The 12,822-nt window shown below is 44.5% G+C and overlaps 1 protein-coding gene and 1 pseudogene across 1 annotated transcript in view; one reads left to right on the forward strand and one right to left on the reverse strand.

Moving 5' to 3' along the window:
- grxcr1a (glutaredoxin and cysteine rich domain containing 1 a) overlaps positions 1 to 12,822 on the reverse strand; it is a 92,232-nt gene that overhangs the window by 42,912 nt on the left and 36,498 nt on the right. Inside the window, exon 2 of the mRNA XM_068028728.1 lies at positions 11,583 to 11,822. Coding sequence (XP_067884829.1) covers positions 11,583 to 11,822 — 240 coding nt within the window. The remainder of the gene's footprint in view (positions 1 to 11,582; positions 11,823 to 12,822) is intronic.
- LOC137377832 (U2 spliceosomal RNA) lies at positions 582 to 709 on the forward strand (annotated as a pseudogene).

Below are 12,822 nucleotides of genomic sequence, written 5' to 3' on the forward strand. Positions count from 1 at the left end.
TAGCTTTTGCAAATTAAGTGCAAATGGTCCTGAATTATTTTCCTCTGAATTTCCCTCCCTGTATGAGAGTGCCTGGCTGCTGTTTAGCACCTCCTCACAAAGCCCAAAATGGCTTGGAAACTTTCTGGGTGAAGGGAGCTATCAGAAGGCTGGTCCACATCCTACATTCCATAGCACAGCACATTGAACCTCTAATTTCCTTATTTTAATTTGGAGTATTAATTGCATCTGTTTCTAAAGAACCCACATTAACTTTGACTAACTTTTCTGTTCTACTATAATTACAAAACTTTTTGTTAATCTTGATATTCCTCGCAAGTTTCTTTTCATTTTCCTTTTCCTCCAACATTGCCCAACCTGCATCATAAATTCTCTGAATACAACCAGAAAAACAGTGACAATTTGTAGCACATTGGTTAAGATCATCATGTAAAATCCCTATGCATGTTATTTTAACAAAATTATTTTAGATTTTGGTAAGGCTAACTTTAATGGGATGAGACAGAAACTGATGACAGCAAACTGGTTGAAACTGTCATCAGGTAAAATTGCAGATGAACAGTGAGAGGCATTCAAAAAAGATCGCTTCTCGGCCTTTTGGCTAAGAATAAGTGCAGTATCTGTTCTTATCAATACTAACTTGGCAGAGAAGGGACCATGATCATTGCCTTTTGATCCTGGGTAGGCTTTAACCAATCTTCGAGCTTCAGGCCAGGGAGTGCGCAACACCGTTCGGGTGGTCGTGAAGGACAAGGAAGGAGATGCACCAATCGATCGCACTTTCTTCATCAAGAAAATTCTCTTCGATTGCTGTGGATTTCAAGCGACGGACGTCTTCTGCCTGCAGGATTTCCCCAGCAGTCGATACTTCGACGTGACGTTCCAGAATGTGGCGGGATGCATCAAGTTCCTGAAGGCGTTCAAGGAGAAAGGGGACCGGGCGCCACTGTCAATCCTCACAGCGGAGCCGCTCTTCACTCTTCTGTCACAACGGGACCGGGTGGTGACGATTCACCTCTACCAACCCCCATGTTCCGGTGGTGGATGTACTCACCTTTCTCGCCAGGTACGTCGAGGTGGCCGGCAGCAGCACTGATGTCAAGGACCCCTTTGGGATTTGGACCAGCAAGCGGCAGGTCAAGGTGACCTTGAAGGTCGATGCCAGTGGAGCCATCATCCACCCTCCCTCCAGCTTTGCTACTGGGGGAAGTCGAGGCTTCTTGGTCTATGCAGGGCAGCCCAGAGTTTGCCGCACCTGTGGCAAATCTGGTCATGTGGAGGCAAACTGCAGCACGGTTGTTTGCAAGAACTGCAAGGAGGAAGGCCATCAGACCAAGGACTGTAAGCAGATGAAGTGTTGCAACTTGTGCGGTGCGGCAGGCCATCTCTACAAAACCTGCCCCAAATGCTGCCTTAGTTATGCTCAGGCGGCAAGGTCCAAGGAAAGGCCGGGAGAAGGTTCGACGAAGGCGTCCGGTGTTCGAAAGGAGACGAGCAACCTTCAACCTGAGAAGGAGAAGAAAGGGGAGGCAGCTGAAACCAGCGACCCTGCACCTACCCTGCACCCAGAAACCCCTCCTCCACAGACAGAATCAATGGAGGAGGAGGCAGCAGATGGACAAACAGGTCAGTGGCAAGTGGTACAAAGGAAAACCACAAAGAAAAAACATCCAAAAGCGTAACAGGCCACCACCCAAACCAGTGGCAAGAGGAGGCTACCTTCTGAGACAGACTACAACAGCTCCTCTTCACTGGATGGGGGAATGCTGGAACGACAGCCCCTTCAAAAGAGGCGGCAGAACTCCAAGGAGATGGAAGATAAAGCCCCCCAGCCCCCGTGCACGGGAAGCTGTGATGGACCCGGCGTGCCCCAACCCCAAAGCGCCACACGTAACGACGTGGCCAACGCATCCCAGCTCCGGGACACCGAGAGCAAAGACACGTCTGGCGCACCTCAGCTCCGAGAAGCCGGGGGCAGTGATGTTTTCGAGGAGGAACAGAGGGAAGCAGCAGAGGACAACCCAATCCTCTCTGCCTACAAGACCCCCCCGATGTCACCCCAGCGGAACAAACCCTGCATGAAAAACCAGGAGGGGTTTCTGAGCCCAACTAATGTGAAACAGCTTGCGCACACGATGGGTATGCAGGAACATTCCGAAGGACTGGGACTAGCAAGGACAAATGGTATGGGAAGCAACAACTAACTTTTAAAAAATGGGTGTAAGGATTGCTTCCATTAATGTGCGTAGCATTAAATCTACTACGCGATGTGTTTCAACCTTGGATTACCTCGTCAAGGTCAAAGCCGACCTACTGTTTCTGCAGGAGTGTGGAATACCACACCTCAGCACCTACAGGCAGTGGTCGCGATGGGGGTCCCACGGGCCATCGATCTGGTCGGGGGGTAATGATTGCCGTTCCTCTGGCCTGGGTATTCTGCTGCGGGGAGGTAACTTCACCATCTCCGAAGTTAAGGAGGTGGTGAGCGGTCGCCTCCTCGAAGCAGACGTAATGTACAACAACGTTCCGCTCCGGTTGATCAACGTGTACACCCCGGTACAATGCAGCGAGCGGCTGACCGTCTTCCAGCAGCTCCCACTGCTGCTTGCGACGTCAAGGCCGGTCATCCTAGGCGGTGACTTAAATTGCATCATCGATGCGGCTGGACGATCCGGCAGTGACGACAGCAAACTGGACGCTATGTCCAGATTCCTAATAGAAACAGTTAAAGATGCCAAACTGCACGATGTCTTCAGCAAACCTGCGGACGGAGCGCAGCGCAGATACACATGGTCAAGATCGGACGGGTCTGCCCGTTCCAGGATTGACTTCCTGCTTGTGTCCCGTGCGGTCACGGTTGGATCCACCGACGTCAAGCCGGTGTTCTTCTCCGACCACTGCCTCTTACTGGCCGACTGTCACTTACAGGATGACCAGCAGGTTGGCAGAGGGACGTGGAAGCTCAATGCCACACTGCTGACCCCAGAGAACTCAAAAGGGATTACAAAGGTTGGAGGACCGTGAAACCCCTCTTTGAGTCTCCAGTTCACTGGTGGGAAGCGATCAAGGAGAACATCAAGAGGTTCTTCATCCACAAAGGTGTTCAGAGGGTGAGAGAGAGACAGAGGGAAATGTCCTGACTCCAGAAAAGTATGCAAAATCTGCTCCGGTTGCAGTCAATGGAGGTCGAGGTCAAGGAGGACCTCCAAGAGGTGAAGAGCCAGCAGGCCTCGCTCTTTGCCACGGAGGCCTCCAAGATCATCTTCCGGTCCAGAGTCCGCTCCATCGAGCAGGATGAGACGTGCTCGCGTTACTTCTTCCAAAAGGTACACAGAGAGAGCTCTGTTATCAGCAGCCTGAAGGAAGAGGATGGCTCGGTAACGTCTTCGCAGTCCGACATACTAAGGATCAGCAAATCCTTTAATGCTGGGCTGTATGACACGAAGCCCACAGACAGCAGAGCCTCCCAGTCCTTCCTGTCATCTATCACAGAGGTCTTAGATGACAGCAGGAGGGAGAGAATGGACAAGCCGCTAACTCTGGACGAGCTGACAAAAGCTGTCGAGTCCCCCCTAAACTTTTCCCCTCTCACTTTGAACTCGTGACCCCTAGTAATTGAATCCCCCACTCTGGGAAAAAGCTTCTTGCTATCCACCCTGTCTATACCTCTCATGATTTTTTACACCTCAATCAGGTCCCCCCTCAACCTCCGTCTTTCTAATCCTAATCTACTCAACCTCTCTTCATAGCTAGAGCCCTTCATACCAGGCAACATCCTGGTGAAGGAACACTAGCATTTCTATAGCTCCTTTCATGTCCTCAGGATGTCCTAAAGCATTTTACAATTGATGAAGTACTTTTGAAGTGTAATGTAGGAAGAGATACACTGAGGCCACTCAGACAGTTAACTGGTTGAGGGAGATCCTGTTCTCCTGGCAGGGGGTAGGGCTGGGGTAAGCAGAAAGCCATACAGGCAATATCTCCGCTACCATTGGGAAGAGGTTTTAGGGGAGGTTAATACCAGCAGCTTAACTACAATGTAGGAAAAACTTCAATGACATTGGCAAAGTTGCTAAGAGAAAAATCCTACCTCGCTTCTCAATTACTCTCTACTCACACCTCCATCACCTCCAGCTTCATTATTCAAAAGTCATCCATGGCTCAGTTGTAGCACTTATGCATCTGAGTTAGAAGCTTGTGGGTTCAAGTCTCACTTCAGAAACTGGGCGGCACAGTGGCGCAGTGGTTAGCACCGCAGCCTCACAGCTCCAGCGACCCGGGTTCAATCCTGGGTACTGCCTGTGTGGAGTTTGCAAGTTCTCCCTGTGTCTGCGTGGGTTTCCTCCGGATGCTCTGGTTTCCTCCCAAATGCCAAAGACTTGCAGGTTGATAGATAAATTGGCCATTAGCAATTGCCCCTAGTATAGGTAGGTGGTAGGGAAGTATAGGGACAGGTGGGGATGTGGTAGGGATATGGAATTAGTGTAGGATTAGTATAAATGGGTGGTTGATGGTCGGCACAGACTCGGTGGGCCGAAGGGCCTGTTTCAGTGCTGTATCTCTAAACTAAACTAAACTAAAAAATCAAGACTGACTATCCAGTACAGAACTGGGGGAGTGCTGTGCTGTCTTTCAGTTGAGACCCTGTCTGCCCTCTCAGATGGACATAAAAGATCCCAGTACAACAGTAAATACACTTTACAAGAACTTCATTAGCTGTAAAGCGCTTTGGGATATCCTGTAGCAGTGCAATGCAAGTATTTTTTATATTTCCCTCACCAGCTTCCCTTCTACAATCACTATACCGCACTTCACTCCAGCTGCTTCTCCTCCCACTCACATATTCTGCACATCCTACTATTGCCACTATCATCCTAACATCTTTAACACAACATACACACTGTGTATAGGATTAATTGTGTGAGATTTAATTTGATTGTTATTGCCCCATTATAAACTTTTATTTCTAAATACTGCAAGATATTTATTTGGCCTGAAGAGCTGTGACCACAGAGTTGGGAGAATCTGCTAAACAGAGTGGCAACAGGAATTTGGTGAGAGTGGGAATTCAGTGCAGAAGGGGGAGAGGGTGTTAAGTAATTTAAACCAAGGGTCAACAGTAAATAAGTAAATACAATCGATAAATAAATAATCAGAGTAATTAATTAGATCTCGGGATAAAATTAAAATTAAGCAAATCAAGGATAGCAATGTTAAAGGGATCTAAAATGCATTAAATTAAAATCTGGTATGCATAAGTAATAAATAGGAGGTAAGGTGATACAACAGTAAAGAAGTTAATAAACAAAAACAAGACTAATCTGAAATCAAGCTAAATGCATCCACTAAACATAATCTAAATCTTAAGTAATTCTATTATATCAGAAAATAAATTACTACCAACACATGCTTAAATAAATAAATAAAGCCAGCGATGGCAGTGCAGGCTGTCTGTTGGGACTGTGATATATGGAGGTTTGTGAATAGAGAGACTGTCCCAGATTACCACATCTGCAGGAACTGTCTCTGCCTTGAGTTACTCTAGCTCAGAGTTCACGAGCTGGAGTGTGAGTTACAGAGACTCTGAAACATAAAGGAGGTGGAATTTCTGAATAGTTTTCTCCAGAGTACAGTCTATGCAGATGCAGGAAGGGAGAGCAAACTATACATAGTTTAAAAGGAAATTCAAACATTATTTGTTAAGAAAGAATATTAAAAAAACAAGGACAGGGCGCGAGTTGATGAGTTTGCACCAGCACGGGTTCCATGAGCTGAATGGCCTCCTTTTGCAGTGGAGTTTCAAGAATTCCATAGATCAAGCCAAGTAACTGGACCTGCTGCAGCACCAATGGATTCCGACCTCACCATACAATAGATTTTACAAAGCAGTTCTCCCATCACAATACTTGATGCAATAGGAATACAAACTGGGAATTCAGTGGTGGATGTTGGCATGCCCTAGCTAACATCCTATTCATTTTTATGCTAGGTTGAGTTCATAGAATCATAAAATTATTGAATGTTTACAGCACAGAAGGAGGTCATTCAGCCCATTGTGTTCATGCCGACTCTCTGCAAAAACAACTCAGCTAGTCCCTCTCCCCTTCCCTTTCCCCATAGCCCTGCAAATATTTTCTCTTCAGGTGCTTATTCAATTCCCTTTTGAAAGCCACGTTAACTATTGAAATAAATATCGGGAGGGATGGAATTGGGCTGCTAATTCACAATCACTTGTTTTAAACTGTTGCACAAAGTCAAAATACTACAAGATATTTCTGCCGAAAAGAATACACAAGTCCACCTGATGGGCAATGTCCCATTTTATGGGATTTAATATTTGTCTACAAGTTGTCCCTGTATAATAAAAGGTGTTTTAATATTTTAATATCTGCTAACTGCAGAGTCTTAGCACTATTCTGCTCAGCACTGTCCTGACAGCTTCTGGATAAATGCTAATTCATGGCAATCACAAGCTATTCCGAGTGATTAGGATAAATCAATGAGCTCCCCAGTAAGGAGTAAAAACACTTTGTTCAAATGCAAGGATCCTGTGATTGGTTGATCAATGAGAAATACAGTTTTCAATGTCCTTTGTTCTGGAATATCTTCAAAGGAGCTTAGAGCTATCTCTTGTGCAGATTGCACAAAGGCAGTAGTTAGCCTGAAGCCAACGGAGATATAGGCAGGTCAGAAACTCTATGATAGTGTACAGCCACATAGGGAAAGAAACCATATTTCAAGTAGCAGTTTTATATACTGTGTTATGGAAAGGTAGTAAGGGAAGTGGGTGGGTCCCACTGTTCACCTTACAACTGATCACAATTGTGTTTTGTAAAAATGATGCTTTCGCCCCTGAGTGTCTTTATCATCAAATAAACAGACAGTGACAGGTTTTCTTGTAGGTTTAAAACAGAACTATTTATTGAGCAATATTCATTCCCTGAAATGTTCATAAACCACTCACACACGCATTCACTCTCACATGCACTCTCAAGAGAAGATAGATAGAAAGCAATGGATAAGGATTCAAGGTGTGGTAGGCGTTTGTGGTTTACAGTAAACCTGTTGAACAGTGTCTTTAAAGATGCAGGCCTGGGTTGTTTGTAGTCTTGACTTGTTGAGGCATTGAAGATTTCTGTTGGTTAAGATTTCAGATTGGATGTGGTGGGTCACATTCAGTTCCCTGCTGCAGCAAGTTGAAGTGTAGAATTAGCAGCAGGGCTCCTTCCTTACCTCCCTAGACTGCTTTTCTGTGATATTCTTGTAATCTCCCAATCTCTCTCCAGAAGGTTACCTTTTAAGGTCAAAATCCATCAAACTAGCGTCTTTGTTAGTTGACACATGGCCCTCTCCCCTCTCCCCTGGTGTGGCTACACAATGGACCAGGATGTGGAATCCATGACCATCCATTAATTTCTGGATGAGTAAAATCCTGTTATGATGTGGCTACTTCACTCCTTCTTTGTTTCAGAAGAACCCATTCAATTCATGAATGTTGCTTGATGGTTTCAGGATGGGTGTAATTGACACCTCTTAGTCTGAAATGTATCCTTTTGTCCTTTCGAGACAGTGAGACAGTTTAAATATACAGGCCAAGCCAGCTGACCTTTGGCAGCCATCTTGCAGCACACTTTTTAAAGGAAAAGTCAATTTCAAAGATTCCGCATTGAATAAAGTTTGTATCTTAAAAGTAGGAAAATGATATGTCTTTACTGGGGATGATAAAAGCCTTAGTGTGGGAAAAGTACCTTTGTTATTTCTGACCCTGAGAAGTTTAACAAAGTTTGCAATTACTACTGTTTGTGCTGAGTCTATTCATTTAACTATCCAATGATCAATAAGTTTGTCAAGTGGTTTATTATTGGAGCCACAGTCTGATCATGCGTATATTCTTCTGGTTAATGAAGGCAAGGGGTTCACGCGGTAGGATGTGATATATTCCTGTTCTGTACAGCAACATGGATTCTCTGTTTAACCACTGAGGCTTGATATTTACTGGGTCGGGATTTCCATTCAGGAGGTGGGAATTCTGGTTTTAACTCACCCATTGCATGTTTTTTTTTTAACAGGTTCTCCACCCGGAAGCCAGGCTTGGCCCCTTGTTGGGAGGCCTACTTCAGAAGAGGCTGCAGCACAGGAATGGGTAGGTGTCCTGCAGCTCAGAGTAGAAATCACAGACAGGGGTGTGTGGGAGTCTAGGTACAACGAGGTTTGGAGGGTCGCAGGATGATCTCAGGGGATCAGGGAGAAATCAGGCACAGAGATGGTGGGTTGGGAGGGGCAGGTTAGTGATTGGAAAAGTCGGTGATCAGGGAAGTTGTCAATCGCAGGGGTGAGTAGGTGATCACGGGGGGAGTCAGTGATCGGGATGGGGTTCCATTCGCATGGAGTGGAAAACATGTTTGCTCCACCTGACCCACTAACAGTGCTGGAGAAGTGCTTTCCTGGTCCTTACAGTTAGTCCTCGTCTCCCTTTAGTTGTTGGGTTTTGCAAGGCCCAGGAAACCCATCAGCCAGTGTTAAAGCTGGAACAGAGACAAAATCTGAGGTACACAGCCTATAAAATATTTAAATGAGTGACCACCCCCTGGGAATGGATTGGTTGCCTGTGCCCACTGCCACCCCCTCATCCCTCCTCCATTAAAACCAGAAACAAGCGAGTTCAAGATGGGTTGGGTTCCTGTTTCAGATTTTCTACATTTTGACTTCCCACCCAACCTGAACCCACCCATTTTTGGGGATTAAAATTAGCTCTTCCTATACTTACCTTGATATTGGGAAGGTAAGGGCAAACTCTTGTTCATAGGGAATGGAGGCATTGGCCAGTGACACAGAACCCAAGGAAAGTATCTAGTTTTAAAAGTCCAAAGCGTAATATGATAAGTGCAATTAAATTACAATGTTTAGCAGAAAGCAGAATCCAAACAAAAGCTATAGTAACAGCACCAGAATGACTGGAGAAATCTGGACCAGTTGAAGAAGAAAATAGGCTGTGATGCTGTAGTGGGAAACATGAAAGGGTGAAGATATGGGAGGCGGTGCAAAAGGTAAAACCAAAAATATTTTGCTAACGATGAAAGATCTCCTTTTGTGTAACAAAATGTAATTGCTGTTATCAAGGACGTATTTAGAGTTTTGCTACAAATAGCAGACAAAGGAAACCTTCCCTAATATTCTAATTCTCATTACTCAGATTTTAGTACCATGTAAATTTACAAGCATTCAGTCCATTATTGCTGTGCTGGCTCTTTGCTGGAACATTCCAACACTAATTACACCAGCCCTTTTTCTCCCCAGAGCCTTGCATATGCTTCAAATATTTATCCACTTCTCCTTTATAAGATACAATAGTCTATGTCTCAATCACTCCTAGTGGCAAAGCATCCAACAAAACTTTGCATAAATAAATTTCTCCCAACCTCCCTCCTAGTGCTAATTTTAAATTGGTACAGTGCATGAATGGGCAAACCGTGCATAAATACAATATAAAATGTTATATTTATATTTATAAATGAGCCTAGCACTGATTCCAAGATACACCAATTCCATCCCTTGCCCAATCCAACCAACATACAGCAACCATTTCTTGTCCAATAACCAGCCTTCTGTCCATGCTGCGCCCTTCCCTTTAATATCACACATCTGAATGATTTTATCAAGCTTATGCAAAACCTCTTTGTCCCAAAATTTCATGGTGCTGGGATTGCAAAAGGAACACTATCTGTGTTGGGGGCAGGGAGAAACTCAAGGCTTATGCTAAACCTCTTTTTCTGTCCAGCAGGAATTCCAGTGAATGTGTGCCCAGGTATGAAAACATGCCACCCTTTTGAACGATTTTCTGCCTTCCAGAAACACTGGGTGATGGGTCATTTGTGCAGCCTTAGAATCCAGTGTAGTTAAGGGTCTTGTTAAGGATTTAAAAGACTATTTTCCCTGGAAATCTTCCAAGAATTAAAGCAGCAACATTTTGAATTTGTGAAGTAATATCAAGTCAGTAATATGAACCAGCTATGTTTTCACATTGGCACTGTAAATGGCAGTGACAGTCACCCATGATATGTAAAGACCCATGACCCCAGTACATGGGATGAGGTCTTAGGACATCCATGGGCAGGCCTCCCCTGGAATTTCTAGGTCTTTTGCTGAAAATCCATATATCCTCCATCTGCTGCATTCCTCTTATTTATACAATTGACCACTTCTTCAACATATTCTGCTAAATTTGTCAAACACAACATTCCTTCAGCAAGTGCATGTTCGTAATTCACAATTATCCCATGGATCCCTAAATGCTCACTAATCTTAAATTGAAATTTGCACTCAAGGGTGTAGATTGTTAACTGTAGGGCAGCTTCCCAGCAGAGCACAGTCCATTTTGAGGGCTGGGTCGCACCACCAGATGGCTGCGGGTACAAAGTGGGCTCCCTGCTGCTGCCCTGATCCAGGCCACGCAACATTAGCCAGGTTGGAGGCCACTCTGGCTGGCAACAAGGTAGGTAGGAGAGATGGGCAATCATGTGGGAGGATGGGGGAGATAGCAGCCTGTGGTGGCAGCAGCCCACAGCAGTTTTGTGGACAAGCCACTGTACCTCTTGGGACCTAAAAAGTAAATTTTCACTCCCATTTTTGGTTTTCTTTAGCTGTACAACTGGGCCTAGCTCCACTGCGCTGTCTCCCAAGATGGCGATCAGTCTTATGTGTATCATAGGACCCGAATTTGCTTATTAAAAGTGACTGTTGCCTAAAACAGTAGACTGCATTAAGGATGGCGTGAGGCATAACAGGAGCTATTTTCAGGGCACTACCACCCAGTGAGAGCTTCCCCCTAAGAGTCTGTCAATGACTAATGTTAAAGTATTTGTTCTAAACATGCCTGTCTGGAAATTTGGTGGAAGTCTTCTCGTGGAAGACTGATGGAACTACTGGAGAAAGGGGCTAGCTGGCTAAAAACAGACCCTTAGGCATATTCCTGGCACAAATTAGCCAGGAGAGAGAGTACAGAGCACAAAATTGGGTGGGCCCTGGAAACACTAAGTCCCAGGCCATGCCAACAGTTTCATGCTATTATGGGCTGACTTTCTGGACCAGCAGTGTAGAATCTTTATAGGATGAATGGAGTACAAAATAGATATAAGACAAAATGAGGGCATGCATCAAAGGATAGAGTTCTTTGAATAAGTAGCCCAACTGTCACAGGAAAAGACAGCCAATCAAAGAACTACTCATCCCACCAATTATGTAACCAATGAATTAGCAACACATGTTCAAATCAATCCACAGATATCTGAACAGATCTTCATACAGTGAATCGAAAATAAAGTCAAGATACACTGAAAAAACTCTTTTTTCCACAATCACTCCCACTGAATCTAAGCTCCATACCTTTCTGGCCATTCACTGGTCTCTCATCACTCAAGTTTTATCATGTAACTGCAACTTTAACATATTAAGGACTAAAGGTAACAATTGGATTCAATGAAATGCTGAAGAATGTATTGTTTTAGTTGCTATTTCCCCATAAATTACCTTAAATAAAATGATAAATATATGGTTTGGCAATTGGCCAGAACTTCTCAACTTACCCCCAGATAATGACCATCGATGAACACCACAGGTAAGGAAGGAGATTCATTAGCTCTCTTGCACCGCTCTTCTAGCTCCTTTCCATAATCACTGTTCAAAGCAATATTTTTCTCTTCCAATTTTATTCTGTGATTTTGGAAAATTTTCCTTACTATCTCACAGCGGTCAAATGTTGTCCTCACAACACGAAGGCTAGTGGTGTAGATTACTATTCTTCCAAATTCTAGTGTTAGTGGTGGCTGTAACAAATAAAGAGAGGTCTCAAACACAGTGTTATCCTTTCCTTTATTATGTTAACTCTCTAATTAACTGCACCCACTTCCAGTTTAGGGGGCAGGTCAGTCAGTTAAAACCTTTAAGGAGGCTGAGTGCCTCCATTTTGACAGGATTTTTATTTTTTAACCCATGGGAGCTGTGTTTCCCAAGGCGACGGAATCTCAATGGGTAAAACGGAGTGAGAAGTGCCAGATTCATGAGGCAAGTGCCTTAACAGCATTGCTTATAGACCACGGGGGACAGCAGTGTTTCCTTTGGGTCCAACAAGCTAACCTCTTTACACACCTCATGATCTCCAACCCTCCACATACCCCCCCCACCCCAAATTTGCACTCACGCCCCAATCTCTGACTGCCCCCAACCCCACACCCACAATCTCCTACTTACCCCACCCTGCTCCCCGGCTGTTTTCCTGCCCAACAGATTGCCAATCAGCCTGGTTTCTGGACAGGCAACCTGCTAAAAAAATTTAAAAGGCATCCTGTGGTTACTTTCAGCAGGACGTCCGGGAAACCCTGACTTCCAGGTTTACCATCCAGAAATTGTACACCCACCCCACACCTGTTTTCTTCACCAGCCCTGAGTAAATATTGGGGCCTACATGTTACATGTCTATGCCCGAAGGATATTTCTGTTTGCTTTCAATCAGGTGACCTTTTCCTCAACATTTAAAACTCAATGGATCAATCTGTCAGGAGACTAGTTCTTCCCCCCAGTTGCCTGTCGACACAAATATGCCTGTAATTATCTCCTTCACTTGAGTTAGAATTTAAGTGAAAGATAAATAAATGTATACAGACAGCAAATTTATTCCAAATGCTGTCGTTCTCCTACATTTCTAGGGTGATTCACTGGTATGTGCCAGACAATTTTGGATATCTTTATATTAAAAGTGGTACATTCTGATTAACTTTAGATTTTTTTTCCTTCACAGTTTAAATTTATTAGACCATTTTAAGGGAT

The sequence above is a fragment of the Heterodontus francisci genome, chromosome 1 (assembly GCF_036365525.1).
Source record: "Heterodontus francisci isolate sHetFra1 chromosome 1, sHetFra1.hap1, whole genome shotgun sequence".
NCBI lineage: Eukaryota > Metazoa > Chordata > Chondrichthyes > Heterodontiformes > Heterodontidae > Heterodontus > Heterodontus francisci.